General features: G+C 41.5%; 1 protein-coding gene across 2 annotated transcripts in view; it reads left to right on the top strand.

Moving 5' to 3' along the window:
- The window catches only part of KIF26B (kinesin family member 26B), a 566,510-nt gene that overhangs the window by 384,470 nt on the left and 163,577 nt on the right, over window positions 1–18,463 (top strand). Inside the window, exon 1 of one of the 2 annotated variants that reach the window (XM_060192085.1) lies at window positions 2,653–3,219. The exons of the other annotated variant lie outside the window; for it this stretch is intronic. Coding sequence (XP_060048068.1) covers window positions 3,200–3,219 — 20 coding nt within the window. The 5' untranslated portion in view covers window positions 2,653–3,199. Of the gene's footprint in view, window positions 1–2,652; window positions 3,220–18,463 lie in introns of those variants that run through there. 2 annotated transcript variants of the gene reach the window in all.

The raw sequence follows: 18,463 nt of genomic DNA on the forward strand, positions 1-18,463 counted from the left end.
AAGGCACTTCTCCACGTCCACTACTCATAATCACCAGGAGTTCTGGTGAACACGAGAACTAATGGAAAGTAGAGTGGTCATGGCAGCTTTCCCAGCCATCTGCCAGCCCACCCCAAACTTCTGCTGAACTCCATGCACTGAGTATGATGGTTGCTAAACAAAGGCTTGGATAAATCAACCAGTCTTAAAGATGGTTTCTCCATAATATTTCAAGATGGATCTCTATCGACACCTTCATTTTCACCTCACTGTTTAATGGTCTTTTTTTTTTTTTTTGAGAGGGGGGGGTAAGTTGATGCAGTGGAAAATGCAAATGCTTATGTGTTCGAGGATTTAGGATTTAGATCTTGTTCTAAAAGTTGTATGACAAAGAGCAACTTTTCTTAGGCACGGTTTTTTTTTTTTAATTATCCATGGGGGTTTGATATCAAGTGAAATGATTGGGAAAAAAAACACACCACAAAACATTCTAAATCAGTTGCCCAGAAGCTAGTGAAGCAGTGAAAGTATGTGTGTGGATTCAATTCCTGGCATAGCATGTACCAGACTGGTGCTCTGGTTTTCTCTGTATGTCTCTTCCTCCCTCTCTCAATAATAAATACATAAAAATTAAAAATCAATATATGAAAACACTCCTTAAATAGTGCTGTCACCCCACAGTTGTTCTGGGTCCTCTACTTTTAGCATTCTATTTGCCCATTATCCATACCCATCTAGCCATGCTTTCTTTCATTTTTTTAGTGTGAAAAGTTTTAAATTCATAATCCCTCTACCTTTTAAGTCAAATAAATGGGAAATACAGTTTTTTGCTAATTCTGGTGGTCCATCTCCAGGAACGTAAGTGCAAGTTCTGCTCCCACTTTCAGCTCTTTGTCACCACCAGTTGTAAACATGATAGCTTTCTGAGCTTCAAACACAACTGTTTATTAAAAATCACCCTTGTAATATTGCACAGCCCACTGGGTTTACCTCCTTCTGGTTCTTTGCTTTTTGTTTTGTTGACCTACTATCTAGGTTAGGTCTTGGTCATTTTCCTTCTCATTCTCCACTAAGTCTTACATATATGTCCCCATCACCTAGGTTTAGCAATACTCTTATGATCTATTTAGCCATTCAATTGACTCACATTTATCAAATGACTTTCTTTGTGTCCAGAATATGGGAATGGTTGACAGAGCATTTGTTTTATACAGAACAGTCTACCATCATCTAATGTGGAATTGACTAGGAAGTAAATGCAAAGAGAAATATAAACAAAATGTGATTGGAACCGCTAGTTTTCCCTGCAAGAATTAGAAGGGGTTCTAAGAAGATAAAACTTTGAACTGGGCTTTAAAGAATGGTTGGTCTGGGTAAGAAGAGCACTCTAGACAAAGAGAACAGCATGCACCACCTGAGAGCTGTGAAAAACATGGCACGTTTGGAAGGTGGTGTATCCTTCCTACAACTCTCACTTGTTTCTGTAACAACACTCTTCTGGATCTTCAGTTATTTTCATTTTTTCCCCCTACCCTTCATGCTTGTTGGTGTTTTCATGGGCATCAGGATCTCTCTTATGTCATTTGATTTTTTGTTTATTCACTCCCTCAATGAGGAAGAAATGAATCTTTTAAAACTTCAACCCGAGATACATTTTGGTGCTTACTGGCTCAATCAGTGTAGGGTAGGGTCCAAGAGTGGATTTAAAATGTACTGATACCAGGTGTTTCTAGTGCTGCAGTGGGACTGCATTTATAGGATTAGGGTGAAAGGGTTCCTTATATGAAGAGGAGAGGCTGTAGAGAAGATTCAGGAATAGACCAGAAAGAGCATAGTGCTGTCTACTGCCATGGCTGCCCTCCTCTCCCTGTCTCACACCCACCTTCTTACTGCCCTCTCTCTTGCTTGATGGTACTTCTTCCTCATGTGCCACCACCTGTTCCTGTGCCATTACAGAGCAACATTTGTGTGTCTTATGTCCCTGTAACCTGCCACTCCCTCCCTCCCTGGAGCATAATCTTTGCCTTGGCTCTGTCTGTGGAGCCTCTGGGGCTACAGTGCCACAAACAATGCAGGGTGGCAAAAGTGACAGTCACACTAAAAGCCCCCAGTGGCCTCTCTACCCTCTCCGGGTGTGTGTGTGTGGGGGGTTAAGCAAGAGAAGAAACAGGACCCCTCCAATTTTTTTTTAAAGTTGGAGTAGGTATGATCAGATATGGTATCATGGCAAAAGCGCTGTTTGCCTGCTTTGCACTTCCATTACTGTGAGCATTTGAATAGTTTTAAGACATGTAAACTGTGAGACTAGACATTTTCACAAATATATGCATATTGATAGTATTCTCGTGGGGGTATGTGCCTGTATCTGTTTTTCTACAAGTGTTTACTTGCAGAGTCACATTCACATATCAGAACTTTGGTTGTGTCGGTTTAGTCTGTACAGAATGTGTACATGAATGTATAATTAAAGATTTTCAACATTTGATTTTGATAGTCTGTTTTGCAGCTACTGAGCTCAGAAAAATTCCTAAGCTACCCTGGGTTAATGGGAGTTTTAGCAAGTCTCTCTCTCTCTCTTTCTCTCTCTCTCCCTCCCTTCCTCCTTCCTTCCCTCCCTTCCTCCCTCCCTCCCTTTTTACCTCCCTCCCTCCCTTCCCCTTTCCCTCTGCTCTCTCTGCTGTTCTCTTTTAGTAAAGCTCCTCTCCTCCTCACTCCTCTCTTTCTTTCTCTACCTTTTTCTCTTCCCCCTCTATCTCCCCCTCCCTCCCTTCCTGCCTGCCTGCCTCTGCTTTTTCCCTCCCTCTCTCTGAGGTTGCAGACGAGAAACTGGTGCTGCTTTCTCTGAGAAGCGTGCCTGTGTGTGCAGATTGGCAGGAGCCTGTGAGTTTCTCTTCCATAGATGCAGTGCTCTTGGAAAGAAATGCAATGTTGCAGCAGGGGCTGAGCTGGTCTAGGAAGGTGGCTGGGAGCTCAGGGAGGCCTGAGTCATGGCTTAGTCAAAGGCTGGAATCACAGGAATGTTTCATCAAGGTCTGCTCTGAGAATTCCCAGACCCCCATGGATTTTAGAATTTCCCTGCCTTTTCTCCTTCACCTTCGCTCTATCCTACTTCCTCCTGAGATGGCCCCAGATTTGCAAGAGACATTTGGGAGAAGCTATCTATTAACAGATGTGAAGAAACGGATTCTGCACTTTATTATATAGCCATGATTTGCCACTGATGATGGACTGGAAAGCAGTGTAAGTAACAGTCATCTATCTTCCTGTAGTTAGATGGTATGTCTTAGTTGCTTTATTTATTTATTTACCTTCACATTTGATTGCATTTCCTCTTGCAAAAAGTGTAAATACAGTGTATAAAGTATTTCCAGAGAGAGTTAGGAGGGTGCAGATTACAGGAGCTTTCTTCTTGCTCAGTTGACTTGCAAATCCGGACAGCTCTATCCGGTGAGACACACTAAGTACTGACATGGAATCTGCAAACATCTCCTGGAGGGTGAGGCTGAAATGGGAAATAAGTGAAGCAGGTTTGGGGACTGACAGCCATTGCTATGATCAGACTCATTCAGAGTTGTGAAAATATCTGACACTGGCTCATTTCAAAATGAAAAGTAGAATGGAAATGTGTTGTCTTTATAGAAATCATAAAAATGAAGTTAGCCAATAGTTTTCAAAACAGGTTCTTTCTGGCTACATCAATGTGAGGGGTTTTTGTTGTTAAAATATTGAGTGTTGACTATATTTCTTTTCCATTTCACCTAGTCTAGAATTTAATGTCTAGTTACCATAGAGCTGCAGGCACTGGGTGAGGTAAAAGCTAGTTGTTACTAGTCTGTATCAGAAGCTCAGAGGCTTTTTTATCTTTCTGTGCTAGGGCTTGATTTAAGCTCTAAAATTCCTGACTATTTGGGGGGAGGGGACCCAACAAGTAACTTGAAGACCAAAATCAGTTTATTTCACTGGAGAAAAGAATAGTTATCTGAAAGATTAGAAATGGAAATTAAATACTATGATTTTTCTTTTTCTTTAAAAATGTGAAACGAGGTTAATTTTGTAGAAAAGAGCAGCTTCGGTTTTCTTGATTAAAAAAATAGATATTTCAAAGGAAACTTGTAAGGTAAGAAATCAAGTAGATTGCTGATATTTTTTATGACCAGTTGTTGCAACTTCTGTTAGAGTCTATACAGTGTGACTAATAAATACCCCAAAAGTTTGTTTCCTCAAACTTGTTTAGGAAGTGGGGTTTCTAATCATAATGCTGTGGTAAGCTCTTCTGGGTGAACTTTCCCTTTCTCTATTACATCCACACCCTAGACTGGAAGGACTGCTGCTCCTCCCATCTGCCCATCCCCACTCCCACCCCTGCCCACTTTCCAGCCACTCCCCCTCCCAACCCCACTTTTGGAACATCATAAAAAACCCTTCTAGAGATTCTCTTTAGAATACCCTGCCTAGTTCTGGACACAGAGAGGACTATAACGAAACACACAGGGCTGCCAAATTTGGACTTGACTAAGCTCCGTCAGTTGATTCCTGAATATTAAATTAGTTTTGTGAGCAGTTGAACAAGATCATATCTCACAAACCTGATCTAAAGTGTTTCTAACTTTCTTGATCAGCATTTAGCATCCTCAAGAGCTGCCGCACTGAACACTTCTGAGGGCCAGCTGAAAGCCCACTAAATCCCTAACTCATCTCAGATTCCAGCTGGTCAAATGTACCTAGGGCCACGCCTTTTAAAATATGTCCTTTGTTATCAAGAGAAATCGGAGACAGAAAACACATGTTGGCAGTGTCACGTGAGACCCTCCGTACATAGAGTGGTGGTATTGGGGCGGGGTGGGGGTATGCTTTCAGTCTTTTGCAGTTCTGTTTTGGTTTCTTGTGTATATGCATTATGTGGGACTGATGAATCTGGAAGACATTCAGAGGAAATTGAAAAAAAAACTCAAACAAAACAGAGAAAAGGGGGAGAAAAATCACTAAAAAGAAAGGATGGAAGGAAGGGAGGGGGAGAAGGGAGGGGAGGAAGGAAGTAAGGGAGGAAGGAAGGAAAAAATAAGATGCGTCAGACTAGAAACAGAGTAATTCCGTTACCCAAATTTCTGTTCTCATCCTGGTTTGGAGTTCTTAGTAAAGTGGATATATTGATAGATTTGGGAGTTACGTAGCTGCTTAAAAAAAAACTTCCCTTTTCTGCTTTTGGATTTTGAGCAAAAGATTTCTCCAGAAATGGAAAAAGAAAAGACAGCATGAATGGGAGGTGGCGCAATGGACAAAGCACTGAACTCTCAAGCATGAGGTCCTGAGTTCAACTCCTGCCAGCACATGTACCGGTGTGATGTCTGGTTCTTTCTCTCTCTCCTCCTATCATTCTCATTAATAAATAAAAAAGAAAAGAAACAAGAAAAGACAGCAAAAAACAAATCTTTCTAGTTGCTGCTCAGTTTAACAGAGCAAGCAGCTCCTTTTCCTCCTGTTTTTCTCCGTCAAGCCCAGTCCTTGTCTGTCTGTGGGTCTGAAGTGTCCCCTCTGAAGGGCTCCAAATCCTCTAGGAACCGCATGTGTGTCCTATTAAGGCCACAAGAATAGCTGCCAAGGGCAGAATTTTCATGGAGGGTAGAGGGCTTTTTTGTTTTTTAGTGGTAAATGAGCAAAGGGGCGAGATATGCTGATACTCACAGTCTTTTTAAAGGCAGCTGATTGGCATCAGCAAAACTGCTGAGCAATGAAAATAAATACTGGTGTCAAGGTGAGAGGAAGAAGAGAGAAAAAGAGTGAGAAGGTAGGCTGTCTCAGAGGAGTTTCAAGCTAAGTTCTATGAAGCGCCCAGAAGGTCTAAATTGATAAGGCCAGATGGTTAAGATAGCCTTCCACTGATCAATACCTTGCAGATGGGACAGAGCTTGACGTTTGGCCTAATATTCTGCAGGAAAGCATTGCTCAAGATAAACTGCCAGTTCCCTCACTTTGCTCAGCAGTCCCTCTGTGATAGCACGTTCTCTCTTTGAGGGTCTGTCTGCCTCAGTGGCTAGTTTGAAGCAGAAGTTGGGAGCTTCATGGGGCTGTTGAGATAGCTCAACTGGGAGGGCACCTGCTTTGCTATGCAGGCAAGCCAGGCTTGAGCTTCTCTTGTAATGAGAGAGAAACACTATAACACTGGAGGGAAGAAACTTTGCTACTTACAGGCTCTTTCTCCCTCCCTGTCCCTCTCCCTGTCCCTCTCCTTCCCTGTCCCTCTCATTTCTCCTCTCTTCCTCCCTTCCCCTCTCTTCCCCCTCTCTCCCTCCCTCTCCCTCCTTTCCTCCCTCTCCCTCTCCCCCCCCCCCTTATCCTTTCCCCCTGTGTCTCTCATTTTATATGAAAAATATTAAGGCCAGTAAAATAGCTCACTTGTACAGTGTGCTGCTTTGCCATGTGCAGGAACCAGGTTCAAGCCCATCCTCCACCGCACTGAAGGAACTTTTGTGAGGTGATCTCTTTCACTCTTTCTCTGTTTCTCCTCTCCTTCTTCCTATCTAAGTAAATAAATAAATAAATCCAGAGTGCTGAAGTCCCAGCAATAGCCTAATAGGAGGAGGAGTTGGAGAAGGAGAAGGAGGAGAAGGTGAAGGTGGTAAGAGATGGTGGTTGGGTGCTTAAGAATTGTCCTGAAACTAAATGTTTAACATATCTTTAACAAGATAGCTCACTTGGATAGTGTGCTTTTTTGGTCATGGATATGGCCCAGGTTTGAGTCCAGCCCCCACCTCACTGAGGGAAGTTTAAGTGAGCTTAAGTGCTATTGTCTTTCCCCTTGTCTTCTGTGTCTATCTCTGACTTTCTACCTGAAGAAGTTGAGCTGGAGTGGTGAAGCCCCAGTGATAATAAAAGAAACAAAGCAAGAAACAAAGACAAATCTTGACCTCTGATGCTCATCCTTGCCTTTCTTATCAACATGTTGCCCGTGGTCTAGCTTTGCCCTTTGTTGGAACTAACAGCCTCACTTTTATAGTTGTCAAGACCCATCTTACCAGGAACGTCATCCCTCCAAAGTCTCAAGTGTACTCAGTTCCTGGTACATTTTGCTGCAGAGATGTGACATGTCAACACAACACACCTGGTGTGTGTGTGTGTGTGTTTGTGTGTGTGTGTATGTATGATTATTCACTACACAAGACATATCAGTAAATAGTTTTTTCCCCATTTTTAGTTGTGAACAAGACTGTAAAGCTACTGTGTATAGTTCCATACCATACTTACCATCAAAGTTCTATGCCCCCCTTAAAAACTATTTGCTTGCTCTTGCTTTCACAAGTTCTTGTGTATCTGATCTCTAGAGTCCACATATGAGTGGAACAATACAGTTGTTGTCTTTCATCTCTTTACTTAGTTCCCTAGGCATAATCACCTCCGGTTCCATCCATTTTGTCCCAAAGGACATAATATCTTTTTTGATTACAGAGTAATATTCCATGAAATATATATACCATAAGGCAGTCATCTGTTGATGGGTATTTAGGCTGCTTTTACTCTTTGCTTATTGTGAATAATACAGCTATAAACATAAAGGTGCATATGTCCCTTCGGATTCGTGTTTGAGTGTCCTTTGTATAAATGCCTACTGCTGAATCATAGCGTAATGCCATTTTTACTTGTTTAGGGACTCTCCATATAGTCTTCCAAAGGGGCTGCACCAGTTTGCAAGTGAATACAGTTTCATGTTGTTCTGGTGGCCTTATTTAGACACCAGCTCTATTATTTGAATTTTAGTATAGTGACAATTTTTAAAATTTTTATTTTTGTTCATCTTGAGAAGGTTTTGGTTTACAAAACTATGTTTGTGGGATACAGTGTCACAACTCTTCAAAGTATGTGCTGTTATGCCATGTCTTTTGTATCTGATCAAATCACCTTTGCAATATAGCATTATGTAGGTTTCTGGGATGCATCACTGAAAATCAGTATGTGTGTCCCCTCTATTTTATATATGCTGTAGCCTACTCCCTACCCTTCTGGAAATTACAATTCAATTTTATAGTGACTCGCCTATCTTTAATCTCATCTTCCCATCTGCTCTTTGAAAGACTACAGGGGAAACAGTTCTTTAATACATTTGGAGGAAAAAGTTGGTAGTTTGGTGAGACATAGGCAGTGGTGCACCTGGTAGAGTGTATATGTTATAGTGCACAAAGACCCACTCTCAAGGTGGGGGGTTACAAGTAGTGCTGTAGGTCTCTCTCTCTCTCTCTCTCTGTCCTCTATTACTCCACCCCCCTCAATTTCTCTCTGTCTCTATTCAAAATAAATAAATAAAACAAAAAAGAAGTACAATATAAAGCAATGAAAAGTAACTAGTTTTTCTGGTCACCAGAAGGACTCACCATCTCCAACATGTTCTCTTTTCTCCTAAAACTTCTTAGAAGGATGACTAATAGATGACTTTGAAATGCCTCAGAACCAACAATTGCATGCTCATGTGAGCTATTACCAGTAAATTAGTTTCTTTTCAACTTTTGTGTCAATAAAAAGGCATGCCAAACATACCTCCAGAGGTTTGCAAGAATTCAAATTTAGTACCTGGAACTGAGCACCCAGCCTTGCCATGGCCATGTTCTCAATTTGGTCCTCTTTCCCTCCTTACAACCTCCCTGCTAGATACTTTGAGTAGAGAACCCAGACCCTGAGTAAGGGAAGCTTGGGGGAGATAGGCAGCGAATGAAAAATTCATCATGAGGAGGCAAAAACCAGGGTGTTTTCCTTCGAACTCTGTTAGTAACAGCTTGTGTGATGTGGAGAAAATTAGCATCACTTCCTCCTGTGCCAGCCCTAATGAAGTGCTTCCATGTCACTAAAAAGGTGACTTCTGAGCCTGAAAAACCTGAGTTGAGATTCGCATCTCCATTCACATCCACCCCATCTGCTCTTGACTGTCTTTCCTTCTATGGAGCCTTCCCTGTACCCCTGCTTCTGGACCACAGTTCAACCCCTACAAGTGGATGGCACTTGCATCTCTCTGCCCTGAGCTCTACCATGCACATCACTGTAAACGAGTTTGTTACTTTTGCTAGACTGTAATCATCTTGAGAGAGACACCAGCATTTGGTATCAGGACCAAGTTCTTCTTCGGTAAACATTTATTGAACAGATGCATGAATGAAAGAAGAATATCTGTCCTTCCCCTTTTCACAGCTCTTGAGTGAAAATAAGATAAAAGAGTGCACTCAAAAGGCCTTGATAAGTAGAGAGAGAGCTATGTAGTCGTTTGTCTGAGGCACAACAATCATTAGCATTTTTAGCAGTAGTATTTTAGTTGGTTTCTCAGATACTAAGATTCACACATTTTGGTTAGCAAAAATAATATTCTGCAGCTGAGGAGGTGGTTCAGTGGGCAGAGCAAACTCTTCACACATTCGAGGACTTAGATTCAGTCCCCAGCCCTGCATAAGATCTGAGACAGGCATGCTTAAAGAAATACACTTCCTTAAAGAAATACACCCTCCTTAAAGAAATACACCTTTTTAAAGAGTAATTTTGTTGTTGTTTGTTTTCTTGTTTTCTATCCTTGTAACACAGGCTGACTGTCAGAGAGATAGGATAGGCTTTATGGTAGCCAGAGGCTCTGATGTTTCAACCTGTGTGAGCGATGGGACTTTTAACCCAAGAAGAAAAGCTTAGACTCTGAAAGGCAGCTGCTCCAGGATGCTCACTCTGTGCTCTCCCTTCACCTTTGCTCTGAGTACAGGAGTGCTTGAGATCCCTGCCCTAGAGGGTGGAGAAGGGATTTGGCTTCTAAAAGCAGAGGTGGGGAGACAGACAGAAGAAGGCTTTGAGGACACCAAGTTCAACATTGCCTGTTCCCCAGCTTTTGATGGGGGACATAAGGGGTGGGGGAAGCAGCACAGCCAAGCAAAGAACAAAGACTTTTAAGTCTGACCAGCTTGGATTGGGATTCCTGCCTCAAATGTGGGTCTTCTCTGTACCTCATGAACCTCTCACAGGAGAGTTTGGTTTTCCCTGGCAGTGCTTGAACTGTAGCCCTTGGTGAAATATGAAGTAAACTCTTCCTGGGCATTAAGTCTGCTTTTGCTTCAGAAAAAAATGTGTGGATACGCAGAAGATGGGCAGCTTGTACAGAAATACTCGTCCCCTCTAGCTAGTCTTAATAGAAGGCCACAGGGTGTCCCCAAAACTGATAGGAAGCCATGTCCCCGAGCATGCTTGGTTAATAGAAAACTGTGGGGGGAATGTATATATTTGGGTCAGAAAGTCCCACTTCAGGCACTTTTGCGGTTAAAAACAATATGCTGGGGATCTGCTGCTCGCCTCTTCAGGGCCAGGCCAGGAACAGTGCTGCCTTACTTTTTCTGTGTTTTGTTTTCACGTCCCTTTGGCCCTCAGATGCCTCCACAAATGAGCCACCTGCTGCATCTTGGTGTGGGGGTGGAGATGTGGACTGAAGTAATGAGACTGGCTGCTCTGAAGGGAAATTGAGGAATCCCACAGACCCACAAATCTGAGCTGTCAGCTCATAAATATGTAAGCTCCTCGCTTAGGTAATAAGCTCCCTGACAGCCCAAACTGTCATTTGCACCTTCTTTCAGCTGAACACAAACTTCCACTTGCCAGACCTCCCCTGGAAACTGGGGGAGGAAAGCTGTGAGAGGGAGTTTGAGAAGGGGGGTTTCTGTGGATTGCTCTTCAAGATCCCTGGCTGTTCTCATGACTGCTTCTCCAACCCATCACCAGGGGTTGTCTTTCTTTATTTCTGACCACCAATTATGGACCAAGTATACGCAGTGTGGCACTTGGGATGGGGAAAGGGTTAAATATGAATATGTAGGAGACAGGAAAAAAAAATCAGCACCAGCATAGAGCTTTTGGTAATAATGACAAGATCTGTGCAAATTTTGATCTCTGTTGCACTATGTTGCAAACTCTGTCAAAAGAGTAATGAAAATCAAATCAAAGTTTATTGTGCATCTACTTTTAAAATAAGGTTTGGTGAATCTAGTCTGAGGCAGAAGATATTTGGGGACTGTTTATTGAATGCCTACTGTGTTGTGATCACTTTGCAAGGCTTTGCGAACTCCAAGATGAATCAAGGAGAAGGGTAGGTAGATAAGATATAAACTAATTCTACTCTAATAAATTCTGACAAGCCATAAAATATCAATAGCTCTACTAGCAAAGACACTATCAGAATATATGGAGGAAAAGAATAAACTCTCCTCTGGAGTTGGAGAAGGAGTCACATGCACTGGAGTTGGGTTTCTAAAGATGAGAAGGGCAGTGTCTTAGAAGGGAGGTCATGTTTGATAGAAGATTTAGAAGGAGCCTCTATCCACGAAAACGTGAAAGCATGTGGTGTCATGTGACTACATGCATATTGCATCGATTAAAACTAAATACTTTTTTCAGATTCTCAGGACAGGCAGTGACTGGCTATAGATCATAATAAAAAGGATGCTACAAACAACTGTATCAAATAAAATTCAAAATCGTGTCATTTCTGCAGCTGATGGGAAAAAATAAACCACAGGTCAAGTACTAGGAAGAACGTGTAGGAATGGGTCCACCCTGTGTTCAGAACACTACCTCTGTAGCTGAATGGAGTAGGTAGTGTTAGGCTACATGTAATATACATCTCCATCAATTTCTAAAACCCACTGCTTAAAAAAGAATTAGAGAGGGACCTGAATTGGGGGTGAGAGTGTTTTGGAGACACCTATTATGGAGGAGATGAGATATATTATCCATATGCCAACAGCTGTACTGTAAACCATAACCTGGCCCTCAACACAGTGATTTTTAATTTTTTTTATATTATCTTTTTAAAAAATATTTATTTATTCCCTTTTGTTGCCTTTCCCTTGTTGTTTTATTGTTGTAGTTATTGTTGTTGTTGTTGGATAGGACAGAGAGAAATGGAGAAAGGAGGGGAAGACAGAGAGAGGGAGAGAAAGATAGACACCTGCAGACCTGCTTCACCGCTTGTGAAGTGATTTCCCTGCAGGTGGGGAGCCAGGGGCTTGAACCGGGATCCTTACGCTGGTCTTTGTGCTTTGCACCATGTGTGCTTAACCCGCTGCACTACTGCCCAACTCCCAACAAAGTGATTTTTAAAAAGAAAAGAAAATAGAGTACAAAAAAAGTTAGAGGGGAGATTTGTTTATTTGTTTGTTTTTCTTTCTTGGGGAGGACTAATGATTTACACTAGGCAGTAAAATACAGTAGTTGGGTACACGTGTAACATTTCTTAGTTTTCCATGTAACAATCTAAACGCCCACCTAGGTCCTCCTCCACCATCATGTTCTAGGACCTGAACACTCCTCCCACCCCAGAGTCCTTTACTTGGGTGCAATAAAGGAGAGGGAAACTTTGATCCAACAACTAGATTTCACATGGACAGTAAAAAACCAATAGGAAACTATCTTGAGTAAAAGCCCCAAATTTTATGGCACCTTTCAGATCACTCAGTTTGTTTTTTATAGTTGTAGTAAAAATTCTGACTGCTTGCTTTAAGAGATCATCCCCAAAATTCATAATAGTAAAAAAAATTAATAGCAAGCTGCCAAATATCACAAAAAAAGGGTGATACTTTGGATGATTTTTACTAATAAAGCATCATAGTGGTTACAGAAAAAAAAACACATTTTACAGCTAGGTGAGTTTCTTAGAAATCATGTATTTTGTTGACTTTCAAATCTTTGAAGACTGAAATTCTGATAATGATACTGTGCTAAATCTGGGAGCAGATTTAATGAGAACTGCCTACTCTTAGTTCTATGTCTATTTGATTCAGCAACTACTTAAAAAGCCCTTACCACAGATGGGGCAAATAGTGCAATGAGAGATACTGGTTGTAACTCTAGATGTTTTCAATTTTGTAAGAAAGTAAATAATGTATGTAAAAAAGAAGAGAGAGAGAGAAAAGAAATACAAATTAATGAGCCAGAGGGATAACTCACCAGGTAGGGCACCTATATTATTACCACATTAATGACCTCAGTTCAAACCACTGAGTTATTTTATAAAAAGGAAGCGCTCATACTTGGCTGCCTGTCCACTCTACCTCTTTTTCTGAATGAAACAATGCACCAGAGTGGTGAAGCTGTGCATATGCGAGGCCTCAGGTGAGAGAAAGGGGTGGAGAGAATTTTAAAATTTGAATTTTAAATTTAAAAAATGATTTTTAAACACAATGAAAGAGAATTATTAAAAAAATAAAAGATGAAAACTTATTTTGCTGTGAAATAAGAGAACCAGGTCCTGAAATAGAGACTTTTCTATTAACCCAAGCAGTTGTATTTAAGAAGTTGTGAGCATCCAACTAGAGAAAAATTATGCAAAATTAGGTGGCTTAATGGGGGAAACCCAGACCAGGATTAGATTTGAATTACTGAATTGTCATTCACTGCTAGACTAATGAGAATGTATTTTTCAAATCTAAGAACTGCCTTGAAAACATACATTTGAAAAATTTATTATTTTTTTGGTTTTTTTTTGAAAAGCAAAGGTTCAGTTAACAATAAATGCAAGCAATGCCATCTCTCTCATCAAAACTACCCCCAGGAATATGCTAAGGAAACATGGACTTTGAGCCCCCTCTGGAGGAGCAAAAGTGAGCCCTCCCCTGCTAGAAAGACAACAGATGGTTTTCTTTCCTAAAGATCAGAAATGAACAAAAAAGAAACAGCTAACCCAATTGACTTTTGGAATTAACCTTATGAAGCTGAAGACCATAGCCTTTAACTTTTGGAGAACATGGTTAAGGTATTTACTTCAATAGGCAGCTTCAAAATTGTCCTTTCCCCAAAGACCTGGTAAAACAAATGTTGGACACAGACTAACAGTGATGTGGAAAAATAATTATAGTGGGTGCAATAATTGTATTTGTTTTGATGAACATGATAGCCTGAAAAATCCCATACCACAAACTATTATATGGGTTATCACCATTTCAGAAGCCAGAAAACCTTAAAAACAAACAAGTAATAGTCTATTTGTTCCTTACGTGTTTATGGAGTCTGTTCTGTATGCTAGGAATCATGATTACCACAAATAAATCAAGAAAAAACCTTTGACATCGTGAAACTTACAGCAGAAGAAGACATATTAAGCATTGGTTTTGACCACATGCAGTAATATAGGGAACACTGGAGCATGTAGGAGGGTGTAGACATGGAAGCTGGGAAGCAAAGATACTGATGAATCTGGGGACTCTCAGCTTAGGCTGGCCAAGTCAGATTAATGGTTCCAAAACTAGTTTTGACTGTATGTATTTATTTATTTATTTATTTGCCTCGAAGATTATCACTGTGGTTTGGTGCATGCACAATGACTCTGTCACTCCAGCAGCCATTTTTTCATTTTTCTTTTGAGAGGGTGAGATCAAGAGAAATAGAAGAGGGAGAGAGAAGAGACCTGCACCACTGCTACTTGTGAAGTTTCACCCCTGCGGGTGGGGAGCCATGAACTTAAACCCAAGCCCTTCCTGGGAGTTGGGCTGTAACTCAGCGGGTTAAGCGCAGGTGGCGCTAAGCACAAGGACCCGCATAAGGATCCTGGTTCAAGCCCCGGCTCCCCACCTGCAGGGGTGTCGCTTCACAAGCGGTGAAACAGGTCTGCAGGTGTCTGTCTTTCTCTCCCTCTCTCTGTCTTCCCCCTCCCCTCTCTATTTCTCTCTGTCCTATCCAACAACAATGACAACAATAATAACTACAACAATAAAATAAGAAGGGCAACAAAAGGGAATAAATAAATAAATGAAAATAAATATTAAAAAAAAAAAAAAAAAACCCAAGCCCTTCCTTACACATGGTAACATGCTTGTTCTACTGGGTGTGTCACAACCCATCCCCATCAAACCCTTTAAAAAGTTATAAAAAGGGAGTCAGGCGGTAGCGCTGCAGGTTAAGTGCAGGTGGCACAAAGCACAAGGACCGGTGTAAGGATCTGCGTTGGAGCCCCGGCTCTCCACCTGCAGGGTGCCGTACTTCTTGTGGGGAGGCCTCTTCTCGGGCACAGACTCCTGGTGTGCCTTCTCTGTTGTTGCTCACCAGATGCAGGGGTCTAGGAGAATGCAATCTGAGGCAGCAGGGGTAGAGCTTTACGGGACTCACTCAGTGTCCGGTGCTAGTGCTGTGACAAGAGATGACTGGGGGAATGTTTGATGAACAAATCCGTTTATTGAACAGCAAAGCGAGGTTTTTAAAGGGTCGCGGGAGGAAGTGACATGTGTATACCATATATGGTAGGAAGCTAAGGGTCTGGGGGAGGGTCAGAACTTTTCCAGTAATTGTTGAGCAAGAGGTTTAATCAGTTAAAGGAAGAGAAAGCAAGGTTATCAGTAACCAGCAGCCAGAGAGGGGCCCTGAGGGCAAAGAGAAGATAGATCAGATATGATCAAAGGAATGGAATGGGTGGGGAAGTAGGGAGGGGACCTTCAGGCAAAACGATGATTATGTAGATTATAAGGGAGTGGGCTATTGTATCAGGGAATGCAGGGTGCTTGTCAGGCAGGGAAGCTAATAGGTGGGGCAAATGCTGGAGGTCCTGTCCTTCCTTGCTCAACCTCTTAGTAGAGAGAGACTGATAGGATGGCTGTGCCCTTCTTTCAGTGGGGAGGTCCCGCCAAGCTCTACCTATCCTCACAATTCCCTACAGCAGGGGTGTCGCTTCCCAAGCAGTGAAACAGGTCTACAGGTATCTCTTTCTCTCGCTCTCTCTATCTTCCCCTCCTCTCTCCATTTCTTTTTGTCCTATCCAACAACAATGACATCAATAACAACAATAATAACTACAACAGTAAAAAACAAGGGCAACAAAATGGAATAAATAAATATTTAAAAAATTCTTAAAAGCTCTAAATAGGAGGCTGGGCGGTAATGCACAAGGTTAAGCGTACATGGTGCAATGCACAAGGACCAGCACAAGAATCCCAGATCAAGCTCCCGGCTCCCCACTTGCAGGGGGGGTCACTTCACAAACAGTGAAGCAGGTCTGCAGGTATCTTTCTCTCCCCCTCTCTTTCTTCCTATCCTCTCTCGATTTCTCTCTGTCCTACCCAACAGCAACAACAGCAATAACAACAATAAAATGGGGTGGGAGGAAGCCTCCAGGAACAGTGAATTTATAGTGCAAGCACCGAGCCCCTGTGATAACCCTGGAGGCCAACACAAACAAACAAAAACTATAAATTGAACTTTATTTTAGCTTCCCTCTAAAATAAATAATCTTCTTATCCTAGGTGTTGAGGAACTTGTTCATGTAACTTGACGAGATTACTTTGGAAGGTACTTAGAAACTGAAGTGCATCCAGATGTCTCCAGTGCATAGCATTGCAGAACTATGAACAGAAAGAATCTATGCATATAAGTCATCTCCAGCTAGACCAGGGTTCTCTTCTGCTGATGAGAAGTATTTGAGGCCCATATGACTGACAGCATTAGTAAGTCAAGTAACAAGCTGGAAATGGGACTAGAAAGCTGGATCAACACAGAGAGTAGCTCCCAAATATGGAAAAAATTACATAAATACCATTAACTGTAGACCTCATCAATCTGACCTAGGGCCCATGTTATCCATACTTAGCACAGGAGCCTGTGCATCCTCTGCATCCCCTCCGGTCTGAACTTGCATTCATGGTCATAGCTAGGAACATTCGGGGCTATACTCATTTCAGGACCAGTCTTCCTTGAATGGTAGAGTATGTTGGTCTAGCCTTGAGAGTGGGGCAGTTTCTACCATTGTTGTTCTGTATTGAGGGCAAGGTCCTATAGAGGCCCACAATAGGGTTTATGATATTGTTCCTGGTGGATTTGACCAGTGATGGTGTAGAGAGGTCTAGGCCCATCGCACCTATGTGGGAATCACAGGATTCCCTGACTAGAGCCTAGCAGTGACCAAAAGGGCCATCATTAGAGTATGCCAGGTCTCTTGCCCTTATCCAGCTTTTGTAGTTCTTACTTTATCTGACAAGATTAGCCTTAAAGTCATTGAGGGAAGTGAAATAAGAAGTAGGTGAGGAGGGTATCTAGGTCTAAGGAGAAAATATTTAACTGAGTATGATATGGTGTATTTTTTTTTTTTTTTAGGTTTTTCTACCTGCTTGTTGCACCTGTTGAGTCACTGTAGATTATTGCACATTTTTATTTTAAGGTATATGTTTTTCCCCAACTATGGATATGTGTGAGTAACATGCACACTTAGCTAGGTACACCACTGCCCAGCCCAACCTCTTATTCTCAGTGCATCCAGAAAAGTCATATTGTTTCTTCCAAGTTCAGTCATAAGCCAGTTTATACTGAACTGTATTCGTTTGCTTAACACAGTATCTTGGTTTTGCATGTTTTTATTTTGCATGCATGCTCTCAGAGTGGCTGCCTGAAGTGTGTTCCTGAGGGTGTCCTACCCCTGATCATTCTAGCATGAGAGCATACTCTCGGGAGCCACTACCAAGTAAGCACTTGCAATAGAGTCTACAGATACATGATTGACAAAAGAGTTGAATTTCATCTAATTTTTAGGTCAAAGGAACTTCACTGATAAGAGATTTTCCAGACAACTGATTTAATGCTGTAAAAGGTCCCAGTTTATCAGCTCAAACTGAGAAAAAAACCTCTTCTCTGAACTAGTTTAGCAATAAGTATACCCTCACCACCAGCAACACAATCAGAACTCTCAGCTAAGAATTGGAACTGAGGACAGTCAATGTCACTGAGTCCATTGCAATATTGATAAGCCCTTGTGGGCTGTGTGTAGGGTTGACTCTGACAGTAGTGAGTATTAAAGCAACTCTTTCACCTTCCTTTGTAAGATTTACATTTTAAGGAGATTATAGGAATGGAACTCTCTAAAACAAAACACTTACATTCAGCCTATCTTGGATGGAGCTTGAAGAAATCATGTTAAGTGAAATAAGTCAGAAACAGAAGGATGAATATGGGATGATCACACTCTTAGGCAGAAGTTGAAAAACAAGATCAGAAGAGAAAACACAAATAGAACCTGAACTGGAGTTGGTGTATTGCACCAAAGTGAAAAACTCTGGGGTGGGTTGGGGGGGGGGGGGAAGAGTACAGGTCCAAAAAGGATGACAGAGGACCTAATGGGGGTTTTATTGTTATGTGGAAAACTGAGAAATTTTATGCATGTATAGACTATTGTATTTACTGTCGAATGTAAAATATTAATCCCCCCAATAAAGAAATTGAAAAAAATAAAATTTCTGACCCTAAAAAGAAAATACTTAGATATAGCTTTCATATTAGTATTTTACTTTAACAATAATTATAGTAAGTAAATGTTTAATTGGTGTTTTCTGTGTGTCAGGAACTTGTCTAATATACTTACCATATATATTCATTTAAATCTCACAATTCTGTGAAGCAGCGACTGCTACAGCTGCTCTCATAGGTGAGGAATCTTTGGCACAGGGCAGTTAAGCAAGCTGACCAAGATCTCAGAGCTGTGAGTAACAGAAAGATTTGAATCTAGACA

The sequence above is a fragment of the Erinaceus europaeus genome, chromosome 6, assembly GCF_950295315.1.
Source record: "Erinaceus europaeus chromosome 6, mEriEur2.1, whole genome shotgun sequence".
In the NCBI taxonomy this organism is placed as follows: Eukaryota; Metazoa; Chordata; class Mammalia; order Eulipotyphla; family Erinaceidae; genus Erinaceus; species Erinaceus europaeus.